General features: G+C 45.3%; 1 protein-coding gene across 1 annotated transcript in view; it reads right to left on the bottom strand.

Annotated features, from left to right (window-relative positions):
* Positions 1-15739, bottom strand: part of HEG1 (heart development protein with EGF like domains 1) — an 84242-nt gene that overhangs the window by 12874 nt on the left and 55629 nt on the right. Inside the window, exons 14-15 of the mRNA XM_061410808.1 lie at positions 10397-10439; positions 10225-10262 (exon numbers count right to left, since the gene is read on the bottom strand). Of these exons, the coding sequence (XP_061266792.1) occupies positions 10225-10262; positions 10397-10439 (81 nt within the window). The remainder of the gene's footprint in view (positions 1-10224; positions 10263-10396; positions 10440-15739) is intronic.

Consider the following 15739-nt stretch of genomic DNA (forward strand, 5'->3'; position numbering starts at 1 on the left):
TATATTTGTTATTGTGAGCTGATATTTTTGAGAAACTGCAGCACCGGAGAAGGTCTAAAACTGAGTATTATTAATAGTTACCCTTTTGTAAGGGAAATGTACATTAGAAAGAGACTTGTACCAGGAAGAAAGCTAGTATCAGAGAGAACTTTTTCACCTGAGAGACTTATCTGCTTGACAACCTTTGTTTCCCAAACATTTCCTCTTCTTACTTTCCTATAAACTGCACTTTCCCCTTTGAAACCCTAGACACCTGGCCTTTTCTTCAGCTCAGGAGGGTATGTGAGCCTCAATCATCTGACTGCCTTTTGAGTTTCACATCTTTGTGGGATCCCCATGTGTATTCACAGAATTAAAATAGTTTTTTCTCCTGTTACTCTGGCTTTTAATGGGGGTAGGGATGTCTCAGCCAAGAATCTGGAAGGGTAGAGGGAAAATGACTTTTCCTCCCCTAAACTATTTTGAGAAGAGTTCCCCATTCTTAGCCCCTCCTAGAACAGGGGCTCCCAGATTCTACCTGCAGACCAGCCTGATGACATTATTACCAATCCACAATCAGATGAGAAAAATTAGAGATGCATGCATGTATTTTTCAAAACCTAAACTTGTTTGGGTTTTTTTCTTAGTTTTAATACTTCCTAAAGTTTGGTCCTTCTTACTTTTTTCCCTCACTTAATTTAGATGCATTTTTTAATGTGTAAATTATGCCTCCAGTAAAGCTGGTTTCTAAAAAGTAATTGGGGGAAAAAGATAATATTTCCTTGGTTACTTCCCATTCTTTGGAGTTTTCTGAAGTTTTTAAATTGATGGTGATATAAAAAATTTTAAATACGGTTTTAGGTTCTTACTTGGTAAAATAAAAAGAAGACAACCACAATTTTTGATTCCACAATTTTATAAGCATCACTGCATAACCCTGGATAGGAACTAAATAGTCTCAACACACACATATGCATACACACACACACACACTGAATTTAATTATCAGAAATTAGCAGTCACACAAACAAGCACTTATCATGTATAATAAACAATATAAATTTTAATTAATTGATTTCATACCTGTGTATTTATGGGAAAATAATATTTTCAATATAATCTATTAAATATTCAGGTTGTTTTTTGCTGTGGAAATATGATTATAATTGTGCTTTCAGGCTGTAAGGTCCAGTATGAAAAAAAAAAGAGCCAATAACCAGATTTTCTATAGTAAATTAGGATGGAACCATGCTCTTAGGTATTTAGGTAATACCTAAAGTCAAAGGATAATGCATAGAGGTGACAATGGGCAGATTGTGAGAGAGGAGCAAATACAAGAGCAACAGAAATACCCCCAACCATTCACCTGTCTTTTCCTGAAATAACTAGCACAGAAACCTGATTACTATGAAAAATCATCAGTATTAAGATACCCATGAAACAAAGTCAAACTAAGAAATGAGTTATTTCTTTCCCTCACCTCCTGACACATGTAGTCAAGCTTCATTTTTTAAAAGTGGGGACAAAAGACAAACCTCACGCATGTGTCGACTTCTCTTTATCTCCGCCAACACAACCCTAGGCCCCCAATGACCCTTGACCAGACAAATGTAAACACCTCCCAACTCATGTTTCTGTGCCCAGTGTTGCCCACTCAATTAAAAAACCAAACCTAACCACGGCATTTCCCTGCTTCAAAACACCTAGAGTGGCGCCCTTTGTTCCCAAGCAGAGACCCAAGGCTAGTTCCTGCTCTGCTTATCCCTCCACACCAAGTTCATGTTTTCTCACTTTCGGCAAAACAAGCACGCATTTGTCTTGGAAGTGACCCTTGCAGGTGGCTGCGATTGTGGCAGGTTCCCCTCTGAAACAAGCACCCTAAAAGCCCCCTTTGTGTCTGAAAAGAGACAAAGACAGTGGAGACCAGTGCTTCCCAAACCATCCATGGTCAAGGGCCATTTTTTTTGGCTCGCGCTTTTGGATATTATTTTTAAATAGAGTCTCATTTGTTCCTTTGTCTTTTCCCCTGGGCACCGGCTATCATGAATTTCTTTCTCTCCTTTTTTTTTTTTTAAAGAGTCTGGTGCTGCAAGTTGCTTCAGTCGTGTCCGACTCTGTGCGACCCCATAGACGGCAGCCCACCAGGCCCCACCGTCCCTGGGATTCTCCAGGCAAGAACACTGGAGTGGGTTGCCATTTCCTCCTCCAATGCATGAAAGTGAAAAGTGAAAAGTGAAAGTGAAGTCGCTCAGTCGTGTCTGACTCTTGGCGACCCCATGGACTGCAGCCTACCAGGCTCCTCCATCCATGGGATTTTCCAGGCAAGAGTACTGGAGTGGGGTGCCATTGCCTTCTCCTGCAGACCAACACTAAAACACAACGAGGCTCTTCACTTTACAAAGGATCCCATGCTTGGGTGTCACAGCCGCGCTCATGTAAAGGATTCTAAGTGCTTACTTTCTGTTTCTGTACCGTCTTGTTACCGTTCACAGCCCCCCACACTTTGAGGGGCGCTGTGTTATGAGGTGGTTTTATATGACTTCAGGTCCCCTTGATTGTGACAAAAATGAAGTTGCTTTTAAGAACGAAGCTATTGGGGAGCTCCCTGGAGGTCCAGTGGTTAGCACTCTGTGCTCTGACTGCCAGGGCCCAAGTTCAATCTCTGGTTGGGGAACTAAGACCCTGCAAGGCATGCGGCATGCCAAAACAAAACAACAAAAGAATGAAGTTACTGTTTTGCTATAAAAGTGAGAACATGCTTCAGGATGTCATCACCCACATCTATGGCTGCCCACAGCACTTAATGGCACAGCTGGGAGCTTATCAATAGGAACCTATGAAGGAGCACCACGAGTAGGGGAACACAGATTCTACACACTCAAGAGTTTGTGAGGACTCTCTAAGAGCATCCAGTCTGGAGGAGGCTATCCTTTGCTGATCTAAACAGCTTTCTGAAGACCCTGGGACACCAGTTCCTCCCACCTCCCAAGGTAAAGGAGACTCTTCTACCAGCAATGCTGGAAGTCGTGCAGCAGTTTAGTCCCATGAAGATCATCTTGCTTGTCAACACAAGTGTCTTGGTTCCCTAGAAATCTGCTCTGGAAACAAGAACTCTGGCTTTTGTGCTGACAACTGGAGATAGCTGAACCGTCTCTCCTGAGAACCAACTTGTTGAAAGGAAACCGCAGTTAAGTTTAGACTTTATTCCTTTCATCTCCCCTTTCCTGGAACAACAGTGTAATTAATAAATATGTCATTAGTTTGGACTGTTATTTCCTTATTGACTAAGAAACATTATCCTGTATGCTATAGGCCAGTGCGTCTCAAACTCTTCCTGTCCATCTGAATCACCCAGAGGATATGTTAAATCTCAGATGCCTGGTCCCCACCCCAAGAGATTGGATTCAGCAGGTCTGGGCAAGGTCCAAGAAGTTGTATCTCTGGTAAGCTTCTTGGGGATGGAGATGCCATCAACCTGCAGGCCAGACCTTGGGTGGCACTAGCTTAAATTATGCAGGAGAGGAAAGAACACAGGACTGAAAGCCAGAAGACCTCTGTGCGTGTGAGCTCAGGGAAAGCATCTGGGAGGGAACTCACAAAAATGTTCAGACATCAGTGCCACCTCGAGTACTGATGGACTGGTACTTTCTTCATGTTTTTCTGCTTCCCAAACTTTCTTCATGTCTTTATATATAGACACACACAACCTTCTCTAAATCTAGAAATTGTATGTGTATATGTGTACATATATAATATACTTCATACACATACATTTTTTAAGAAGTCATTTGATGTTCTCTGGCAGCTATTTCACTGGAAGCTTGTAACAAGCTTGTAGACAATGTAGTCACAGATCTTTTTTCTCACGTTGCTGTTGTTCGGTCGCTAAGCGACGTCCAATTCTTTGTGACCCCATGGACTGCAGCACGCCAGGCTTCCCTGTCCTCCATCCACTATCTCCCGGAGCTTACTCAAACTCATGTCTATTGAGTTGGTGACGCTATCTAGCCATCTCATCCTTTGCTGCCCTCTTCTCTTTTTGCCTTCAATTCTTCCCAGCATCAGGGTCTTTTCTAATGAGTCGGCTCTTCACATCAGGTGGCCAAAGTATTGGAGCTTCAGCATCAGTCCTTCCAATTAATATTTAGGGTTTGTTTCCTTTAGGGTTGACTAGTTTGATCTCCTTGCTGTCCAAGGAACTCTCAAGAATCTTCTCTAGTACTTTTTTCTCATACCTGCAGTCAAGTCAGCTCATGAACTACAACTGATCTTTCACATTTAAGGACTGATTTAGATTCACGATGAGGTCACACAACGATTACAGTGCCTGGGATTTATACCAATGCCTACTATAATGTTCACTAGTCCTGTAGGTTCCCTGAATGTTCAGGTGAGAGTGAAGGTCATGGGTATTGTCTTAGGGTGGTCTGTTCTATCCTTCCTCCTTTGAAGAGATCCTGCAGAATGATGATCCTGGAATTCTTTGTTTTCCTTTGTCTTCCACATTTCTTGACATTTCTTTATTCTTCTTATGGTTTGATCATAGGTTGCTGTTTTTGTCATTGCTGTTGCCATTTTTCATTAAACCAACTCACTCTGGGCCTTAGTCTTTCCTATAAGCCATATTTGTCCTTGCTTATGTGGTTATTTGGAATCTATAGGACTGCCTGCTTAGCCAACCCCCTACTGGGAACTATCTACTCCCTTCCACATGCAGGGTTCAGTGGGGTGGTCATGCTTGTACTTTAACACCATCCCAAGCCACAAAAGTTTCGTCTGGGAGTAAACACAAGATCCCAACTGGATCAATTAGTTCCTCCCAGGAATCTCATTTTGGGAGACAGAACTTTTTATTTAAAAATGACCAAGGTACTGACACACACTTGAAGCTGTCTGCTGAGCCTGTTTTCCATTGTGAGGCAGCAAGTTTGTGCACAGACCCACAGTAAGAGCCAAGACAGAGATGAAGATGGCTCCATGTTAACATGTGCTCTGAAAAGAAGGTGCCAACCTCCTCTGCTGAGACTCCCCACAACTCCCTGATTCTTGCCACTCCTGAAGTTGGAATTTCATGATTTCCAATAATCCGTCTTCATTGTTCAAGCTAGCTACATTTATTTACCCCAGAAGAATCTTAGTCAATTATGATACTGATTTATAAGAAATAATTTTTATCTGTTCCCCATCCTTGTCCCAGGCATAGCTCCTAAAACTCTAGGAATTTCCTAAGCTTGCAGAGCAATGGTGTCTTTTCTTACATTAGTGACATCTGGATAGCCCTTAGGTAACTCTTGGATGGATGTTTGCTGCCAGGGAAACCAATTTGTGATTAGCCCATTAGAACTTTCGATCCTACCCCCAACCTCCTGGGAAGGAAGAGGGGCTAGAGACTGAATTCAGTCACTAATGGCCAGTGATTTAATCAACTGTGCCTGTGTAATGAAGCCTCCCATAAAACCCCAAAAGGACAGGATTCAGAGAACTCTAGGTTGGTGAAGGTTGGGAAATGAGGGGAGGATGGGAGGGCCAGGAGACGGCATGACATTCCCGGCCCTTCCCCTAACTTGGCCCTGTGCATCTCTTCCATCCAGCTGTTCAGGAATTCTCTCCTTTTATAATAAGCTGAAAAGAAAAGTGAAAGTCGCTCAGTCACGTCTGACTCTTTGCGACCCCATGGACTGTCCATGGAATTCTCCAGTATTTGCCAGAATACTGGAGTGGGTAGCCTTTCCTTTTTCCAGGGGAATCTTTCCAACCCAGGGATCGAACCCAGGTCTCCTACATTGCAGGCAGATTTTTTTTACCAGCTGAGCCACAAGGGAAGCCCAAGAATACTTGAGTGGGGAGCCTATCGCTTCTCCAGCAGATCTTCCCAACCCAGGAATCGAACCAGGGTCTCCTGCACTGCAGGTGGCTTCTGTACCAACTGAGCTGTCAGGGAAGCCAACAGCTCAGAACTCAAACCAGTGGAAATGCTACGTGTGGCAGGAGTCACTCGTAACACACTGCTCAGGAGGAGGAAGAGATCATTAGTTATCCAGCAGTAAGCTTGAAGTCTCGTGCGTCTCTTCATAAGCTGGCATCTAGTAAAATGTTTCCTGAGTTCTGTGAGCCAGTACAGCAAATCAACGGGCCCTAGGGAGGAGGTCACTGGGACCTCTGATCTACAGTCAGTTGGTCAGAAGCACAGGTGATAACCTGGATGAGGGACTGGGGTCTGCTGGGGAGGGGCGTGGAGTGGGAAAGTCGGCAGGCCCAGCCCTTAAGCTGCGGGATGTACCTGGAGACAGCGTCAGAACTGAGATAACTGGCTTAGTGACGTGGAAAAAAATACATCTGAATTGAGGTCAGAACCGTACCAACCTATATGCCTTCCTTTAAAATTAGGCTTCATTACAGACCTTTCTAGGCGGCCACATTCGTTTCACCTTAAAATTCATTTAGGTCTCCCACTTGCCCTCCCACTGTGTTCATTAGTGAAGTGTGATTAGAGTTCTGCCATTTAAATCTTTCCACTCCTCTTACACCATCTCTCCTTTAGAACTCTGTTCACAACGTTCTTTTTTTTTCCTTTTGAAATTTCCCTTTCTCGCATCTGCAGACTGTAAGTGTGGCCGTAGCACACAAGAGTCGGGAGAGTTGCAATCCCCTCTTCCAGGGCTGCTTCCTTTCAGTTCTGACACCAAGTGAGAGGTTTGCTGTTAACTGCATGAGACTTCCAGCTGCCTGCTGGATAACTAATGAGCTCTTCCTCCTTCTGAGCAGTGTGTTACAAGTGACTCCTGCTGACACGTAGTGTTTCCACTGGTTTGAGTTCTGAGCCTAATGTAACTACCAGGTGAAGACTTCATACACCTGCTGCCAGACTGTAGGTTGAGAAGACAAGGCAGAAAGATCTTTAAGCTGAATGTTTGGTTTCAGTGGAAGAAGAGAAGATGCCAAGACATGTGGGAGACAGACTCCACATCCTCCTGGCTGCTCAGGGAGCCTGGCAGGGAAGGAGTCTCCACTGGAGAGACGCGGGGCATTGGAACGGAAAGGGTGCCTTACGAAAGGATGTGTCGCAGATAAGGAGGAGGGATGGATTAAAATGTCTGCAGCAAGAAAAAGGTAATCTAGGAAAATTATCTGATGATGTTCTATCCTCACCAAGTGACAGTGACCACAAACAGAAGAACGGCAATACAGAGAAAAAAAAAAGATTTTAAATTGATAATAAGAGGGGATGGTTAAGTAAATTATGATATATACAGAGTAGAATTTAACAGAACTATCTAAAGTCACCTTATAATTTATGCCAATGAAAACACTGCACAGTTTACTAAGTTCAAAGGCAGGTTACAAAACAGTATCTTCTGTGAGATCCAATTGCTGTTAAAAAGACACACATACAAACTTCTGGTATACTGCTTCTTAAACTGTGAGATGTATGCAAATCTGCCTATTCACTGAATCCAGGAGTCTGGTTAAAATTCTAATTCAGTAGGTCCAAAGTGAAGAGGTTTGAAATCCTGCATTTCTGACAAGGTCCTGGTTGCTGTTGGTGGTCCTATCCACCACATGTCATACCAGGGATAGACAGCAGGGTATTAGCAGTGAGGTTTAATGGGGATGAGACTTTAGTTGTCTTCTTCCCTTGTATCTGTCTGCTAATTAATTTGGATTACAGAAGGAAAATTAATGTACAAGTATTTTTTTTTATGTTATGAAAAGAAAAAATTCACCTACTTTAAAAAGAGAAAAACAGGTGAAGCAAACTATGTGGTCATGAGAGATATAATAAAATTGCGAGAAGGAGCCTCTATAAAATTCATGCAAAGAAGGAAATGTGCGTGCCTCAGAAAGGCTGGGATGGGGACAAGGGGAAGTGAGGACACTCTGACAACAGCTCTGTAAGAATTCTAGAGCCACAGGACAGCGGTACGAGAAAACAGAGTTGCTGGGATCTGTGGTAGAAACACATACTTTACACAGAAAGGAAACTAAAAGGGGAGGCCTTGCCGCACCGGGCAGGTGCACACGGACTAAGGGATGTGAGAGCAGAGCTTGTTCTGCCCTCTCCAGTCTGAAGGACATTCTCTATGAGGAGCGACAAGTGAAATCTGGGCGCAACTAGAAAGCTAATAGGCTGCAGAAAGGCAGATCAGAGGCTATGCCTAAAGCCAGAATACAGTAGAGCTGGCTGATTTCCAGGAACGCCACATGCGTGGTTGGACAGAACAGGGTGCCCTAACTCACAGGGCTTGGGTACCAGAGCACGTGTCCCCAGAAGGCTGCAGAGAGCAGCGTTTCTTTTCTACAAAAGGTCCAGCCTGAGTCAGACCCCCAAGAAGGCATTTAAACTGTCTTTCGTGGTGACAGCAGAAGTGACAGGGGTGGGTGGTTATCTCTGTTATTTGGCACAAAACACCAGGTGACAAGTCACAGACCTCACAAGGCATATCCTCACCTAGCTATCAGCATAGGTGGGGATGAAATTCAGGTGCTCCGACTCCTTAACCCACACCAGGGCTGATCGGAGATGGCATGTGCCATTTATTATCAGTGACTATTAATTGCTTTGTGACACTGACATGCAAATAGATGTCAAAGTCATAAAGTGGTATTCACGCCATCAGAGTTAACCAGAGTCCCCAACAAAACGTGGCAGAGAGCTAGCCATCCAGGCCAGAGTCTGCCCTCTGCTGGAAATGACTGTGATGACTCGGATAAAAGGGAGGAAAAGGAAATCTCAGGAACAGAGAGAGATCCTGCTACTCCCAAGACCCCACCCACATCAAGCGGAGACATAGGAACTCACAGAACGGTCAGTGGATGTAGCGTATATCATCTCTACATACGTGGTGTTTAATGATCTCTGAAAAGCAAATCACTAACTGCCACCAAGAGCAACGCGCTACTCCCTTCTTTCAACCCTTTCGAGGGTTTTTCACTGATCCATTTTTGCTCTTCCATTCACAGAGAAATAGGAAGCATTTTCTAGTGAAACCTAGTCAGGGAGCTGTTTGACCACAAGCAAGTGAGAAGTACTGGCTCATCCTACAAGGGGCCGAGGAGCCCCAGGAGGACAGGCAGGGGGGTCCTGCTCCCGGCTCAGCCCCAGCCGGCTACATCTCTCCACACATTGTCATGTTTCACTCACACTCTTATTAAACCGAGTACAACTGTGATATTGTGCTATAAGAAAGAGCTGCCTAGTCTTCACCCTCCTCCCGTTTCTTGCATGAGAGCTTTAAAAACATTTGGAATTTATGACTGATGGGGTAAAGGTAGCATCTCTTATTAAATAAAGTCATGTCCACTTGTGGGAGAGTAAACTTAAGACTATGGACTGCTGGAAGATTCTACAGAATGAGCGACAAAGCTATTCTAAAGTGCTGACTGTTACCATTCCTTTTTCATCCTATATCCTAGAATTTCTTTCAATAGTTTTGAGGGTCACTTTAACTTCTTAGGTCTCAGGATAAGAAAATGTCAGTGAAAGTGATCTGAAATGAATCCCAACTGCTCTTCTCAGAGAAGTAAATTGAGTGTGAAACATGCCACATGCATGGTCAGTGCCCCTCGACCATTGTACTCCAGGGGCACAGACGTCAGCTAAGATCAGGGGCCTCCCTAGTCTGCATCCAGCCATGACCCCCGCCCTGACGACACAGGTCTAAATGGCCCCACGCTCTCTGTCCTTCTCACTGCCTCCTGACTTGATTTTCTTGATCAAAAATGCCTTCCTGCTCTAAGACTTGCTAGTTCTACAGAGGCTACTGACTAGAGTCTAAATTCTCAGGCTCTATCAAAAACCCCAAGAATCTGATCCTCACATACTCTGCCAACCTAATCCTTCACTCTCTACCTTCCTCTGTCCCAGCCACACCTACTTACACACTGCCCTCCAGAATCACAGGCCCAGACTGGCCCGAGACCTTTGTTCAGGTTGTCCCCTCTGCCTGGATTCCTTCTCCCTCCATACCAGTCACTGCCGGTCTTCTTCCAGTTCCAGCCCCTCTAAGAAGTACCCAGGAGGTTCTTCTATTCTCCTGGGGGTGGTCCCTCCCTCCCAGCCACATTTATTGACTGATACTCCTCTGTCCGGCTATCTAGGAAATTTATCTGGGTAAATAAATAAATGTTGACCTCCCCTACAAACCTCCAGCCCTGGTGAGCACTCTGCTCTCCAGGGTGAGGGCAGGGAATAGACATATGTCACCAGCCCTGCCCACATGGAGCTCGGGACGCCCGCATACTTACGGTTTCCACAGTTGAGACCACCAAGGCCGAATGGGCAACTGCGAGTTGACAGGAAAAAAAAGAACAAGAATTAGTTTCAAATATCAGAAGAAATTACTGAGGCAACTTACCTACATAACTTCTAAATAAGGTTTGGAACAAATTCGTCAGAATAAATGAACATGCTGCCTACCTCATACAGGTTTCATTTTCAAGCCTATATCCATCTTCACAGGCTGAAAGAGAAAATGAAAATCCATGATCGTGTCTATTAACTTATCTTGGCCCAACTGATGGTTAATAAAACTGGCCACCCTAAAGTTCACAAGAATGTTCTAGAACCAAAAGGCTACAAAATAGCTTTGTTGTAGGTTATTTAGTTGCTGAGTCATGTCTGACCCCAACCCTATAGACTGTATGCCAGGCTCCTCTGTCCATGAGATTTTCCAGGCAATAATACTGGAGTGGGTTGCCATTTCCTTATCCAGAGGATCTTCCTGACCCAGGGATTGAACCTGTGTCTCTTGCATTGGCAGGTGGATTCTTCACCACACAGCCACCCGGGAAGCCCACAAATAACTTTAGAATTATCTAAAACCTGGCCTAAATACTGCTGCCAGCTCAATCTTTAATTTTATCAAAAAGACCCCAAAACTTAACCTCTTAGTGATTCTAGCTTCTCAGCTATAAAAAAAAGGATAATAATAATTTTTTTTTTATAGTTTCTTGGAGGGGATTAAGGAAAATAAGGCATGCAAATGACTTACCACAGGACCTAGCATGCAGTAACCACTAACTGTAATTGTAACTATTATCTAACATTTGCAATTATTTTTGGAAGTTCTCTGTGGTCCCTGAGTAACTTCCTTCCATAAACAAAAGATAAATGCCTCACCGTCTTTAAGTCAAACCTTCTTTAACCTGCCGTTGGCTCTGTTAGCGCCCTTCCATCAGGAAGTGAGAAAGCCATGGTCCATGGTCAGTTTCCATAAGAGAATGCTCACCCTGTGGTCTGTGTAGTGGATTCTGGACATACCTAGCTGAGCCCTAATCAGCACATCACACAAGACTATAGCTTTGAACCCTCTGGCACTGCGGCTTATAGACCACTGCTTCACTGAAGGCTGTGGGCCAGTCATTCCCCTGCATCAGCAGTTCCTGCACTGATCTGATTACGGAACATTTTCAGCACTACAATAAGCTGATAGAACATCACGAGCCCTAACATGTGCTTGGATGAAAGTAGATAATAAAAAATAGCCTCTCAGATAAATTCACTGCTGCAAGGAATGACAGAAATTTGACTCATCGTTAATGTATGATATACGATGCACACAAGAATCACAGTTAAGTAAAGGAACATAGCACAGAGCAGTAATCTCTAGACAGACAGCGCACACACTGATGGCAACGTTTGAGTGCCAGCAGCATGTGGCTCAAAGGCTGCAGGCCCCACAGATTGAGAGATCGCTCACAGACTTCCCTTCAAGAATCGGTGCGTCCTAACATTTAACTACGTGGGCTTCCCAGGCAGTGATAGTGGTAAGGAACCTGCCTGCCAATGCAGGAGACATAAGAGACTAGGGTTCCACTCCTGGATCGGGAAGATCCCCTGGAGAAGCGCAAGGCAACCCACTCCAGTATTCTTGCCTGGAAAATCCCAAGGAAAGAGGAGCCTAGTGGGGCTACAGTCCACAGGGTCCCAAAGAGTTGGACACGACTGAAGTGACTTGGCACGCACACATGTAGACGTGCTTGATGTTGTTCTATTTTTCACTGTTAGACACTAAATGATTCTAGCATCTATTTTATTGTCATAGACTATTGACATATCACTAGAGTCTTACAGAATGGTGTGGGAAATACTGTTCTAAATAACCTAAATTCTCTCACAGCAGATCATGAGAGCTGTGAGCCTGCACTGCACTGTTTCAGCTCCCCTGGATTCACTTCTCCTGAGCTACACTTGCTTTATTAAAGGCAATCTTTTAGTAGCAGCAGCCCCAGGCATAGCCTAGGGTATTTATCACAGGCTATCATGGATCACATTGTGGATTTTTCAGAGAAACTTCTCTTGGGTCCCAGGATCTAGAAAAATGGGGATGGTCCTAAAGAACTATTTATTTTATGGTTACTATTTTTTTCCCCCAAATCATGTTTCTCTCTTTGCCTTAGCGTCCCAGATGTTCAGAACTTGAGTGAGTGCCTATCTTTACCAAACAAGTGAGAACTTAGGGTATATCTTTTTGTATGTTCATGTTCCTTCTAGCCTCAACAAAGTAGTCATTGTATTTCTCCTTCAACCTTATTTACCTTTTAAATTAAATCTCATTTTGTTACAGTGAATTTTCATTAGGTGCTTCAAATCATTTTTGCAATAAGTTTGAGTATGATCATCGGAGAAGGCAATGGCACCCCACTCCAGTACTCTTGCCTGGAAAATCCCATGGATGGAGGAGCCTGGTGGGCTGCAGTCCATAGGGTCGCTGAGGGTCGGACACAACTGAATGACTTCACTTTCACACATTGGAGAAGGCAATGGCAACCCACTCCAGTGTTCTTGCCTGGAGGTCCCAGGGACGGGGGAGCCTGGTGGGCTGCCGTCTGTGGGGTCGCACAGAGTTAGACACGACTAAAGTGACTTAGCAGCAGCAGCAGCAGAGTATGATCATACCCATTTCAGGAAGGAGGAACCAGGCCCCGCGCCCAAATCTTTGATGACTTTGAGTAGGCCTCACGTAGGGGTGGGTGGGTGTGGGTGTGGGTGCCTTGCTGAGTTGTGTCTGACTCTTTGCAACCCCATAGACTACAGCCCACAGGCTCCTCAGTCCAAGGAATTCTTCAGGCAGGAATACTGGAGTGGGCAGCCATTCTCTTTTCTAGAGCATCTTCCCCACCCAGGGATCAAACCTGAGTCTCTTATGTCTTCTGCATTTCAGGCAGATTCTTTACCATCTGAGCCACCAGGGAAGCCCTTACTCAGGTGGACCTTCTCTAAGGAACAAGCAGAGCACTCCTGTCTCCCTGGAGTGGAAGTGCCATGCCTGGCAGTCCCCACACTACAGCTGGGTGGGGAAAGCTGCCCTTGGGTGACCCTTGGCTCTGACTGCAGGGCAGCCACACAGGGACTGGAGGTGCCCATGACTCACCCCCACCCATCTCAGCCCCAAGGCAGGTTGATGTCACACTAGTCTGTTCTGTTCTGAACATTTCTTCCTGGAAAAGTTTTTACATCAGCTCTACCGACCCAACCCTCATTTGCTGGGTAGGAGCTTTCCACACCATGGCTGTCATCCACCCAGATGTAAGGTCCTTGTGTTGTCCTGTCTGTGAGCTGATGGGCTGGGCTGTTTTCATGTAGCTTCAGAAGTGGCCTGGCTTCCTGGTATAATGATATTTCCTTAGTTCAGATGGGCCCATTCAGTCATTTATCAAAGACCGACTGCTACCATGGGCATGGTACCATGGGCTACCATGGGCTGCTCTCAGGCTCTGGGAGGGAAGCCTTGTCACAGGGCACTCCAGTGGGCCTGAGGACCCAGCTCCTCATCTCCACACCCTAGAGTGACCCTGACCCACACAGCACTGAAGATGAAATCAATGTGGCAGTATCCATATATGCCCGAAGTGGGCTCCCCCTATTGATATGAACATAAGCACATTCAGGCCTTCTGGCCTTTTAACATAAAATCAGTACATGGTAGAGTCTTTAGGCTTTTTTGCTCCCTTGCAGGAAACCAAATCAAGACCTGCCAACCTTGTCCTATCGTATTTGCTGCCTATCGTCCATTTGTTTCTTCAACAGACGTTTGTGGAACCCCACAATGTACAAACATATTCTACAGACAGCCACCCACTTCCCTGGTGGCTCAGACAGGAATGAATCTGTCTGCAATGCAAGAGATCTGGGTTCGATCCCTGGGTTGGGAAGATCCCCTGGAGAAGGGAAAGGCTGCTCACTCCAGTATTTTTGCCTGGAGAATCCCATGGAGGCGTGCTGAGCAGCGCTGTGAACTTCACACATCAGCCTAGACCTCACTGAGAAGTATCAGTCACTTAGCAGTGTTCAACTCTTTGGGACCCCATGGACTGTAGCCTGCAAGGCTCCTCTGTCCAAGTATCTGCAGTCTAGTCAGAGGAAGAGACTTGCTAATGGGTGGTTGGGATCCATCAGGATGTCTGCATGATGGAAGGAAGCTACAAGACATCTATCGGAAGGACACCTACTTTAATTTTACATGAGGCTTTGAAAGTCTGGTAAAGACATTTTATGTGAGATAGTAGGAAGTATGTGTGTGTGTGTACAACAAAAAACAATATGCAGTTGCTAATATGCAACTGTTAATTGTAGAGATTTAGAAAACACACACCCACATGCCTTTATCCTCAGTTTACACCAGGGATTTTACCCACATTTGAGGTGTCCTAAAGAGAACTCCTTTTAACCATCCCTGTGCTCCAGCACCAACGGCCAGAAGATGTCACTGTAACCCCTCAGAACCCAGCCACAGGTCTGTGGCCCAAGGAGCTCCAGGATCCATTCATGGAGCCCTGATTGTCACGGGTGAAAATCTAACCAACAGGATGCCGCAGAAACCAGGCTAAGTAGGGCCTTGGCTGTAAGCCCAAAAGCTAACCACAGCTTCCTTATTCCGATTCTTGGGTCACTACTTAATACACATAATGTTGCTGGTGCCTGTGTCCCTGCGAATGGTAAATCTTCGGCAGCTCTGCTATTGCTAACGCTAGCCTGTAAGCGACACAATTAGGAAATTGTGGACTTGCCCAGAGAGGTAAATGACTTAGGCCAGTCAGAAGCAGAGGTGGCAGGGCTACTCTTGAGACCACCTGAAATTGCACAGGCCCTGTGCACAGAAGCCACCACTCCTCGGCCCCAGCACACGTGGATGTCAGCAGATGTCCCCTGCCCGCCCGAAGTGGGCTCAGTGCCCCAGTTAAGACAGGCCAGGAGCACTCTGCATGAAACCAGGTAAGAAGGAACTAGGAAGCAGCATCTCCACATCAGAGTGGTAGACTGGCGGGGTGCTGAGCAGTGCCCTGAGTGTCAGCATCAGGCCCGCTGCCCCAGCATATGCCCCCTTTCCAAACCCTGCTCAGGGCTGCATGCAGAGCCGAGAAGCTGCACTTTTAAAGTACCTAACTCAGAGGGTCCGAAGCTCAGGATACAGCACTGCCCTGAGATGCATTTTTATCCTCTCCTCTAACAGGAGGTCCTGACGGAAATAAGTGGCATGTCACCTTCCCTAGGACACCGTTTTCACTCAGATTCCAGTACATCTGTCACTGGCAGGTGTTGACTGAGCAGGAAAACTGGGCCACACACGTTCTCATGTGATGCGAGGCCTAAGGCTACATGACACCTTTATGTTGCCAGTTTTCCTGTGACTGTGAATTGCAGCAGGCTTTCATAAGTCAGGGTATCCAGTGCTCTGGATTTTAATACATTTTATTTTAAAGCAGTATTCGTGCACTGTATTCACTGAACAGCCCATGTATGAAACTGGATGAATTTAAT

Source organism: Bos javanicus, chromosome 1, assembly GCF_032452875.1.
Source record: "Bos javanicus breed banteng chromosome 1, ARS-OSU_banteng_1.0, whole genome shotgun sequence".
In the NCBI taxonomy this organism is placed as follows: Eukaryota; Metazoa; Chordata; class Mammalia; order Artiodactyla; family Bovidae; genus Bos; species Bos javanicus.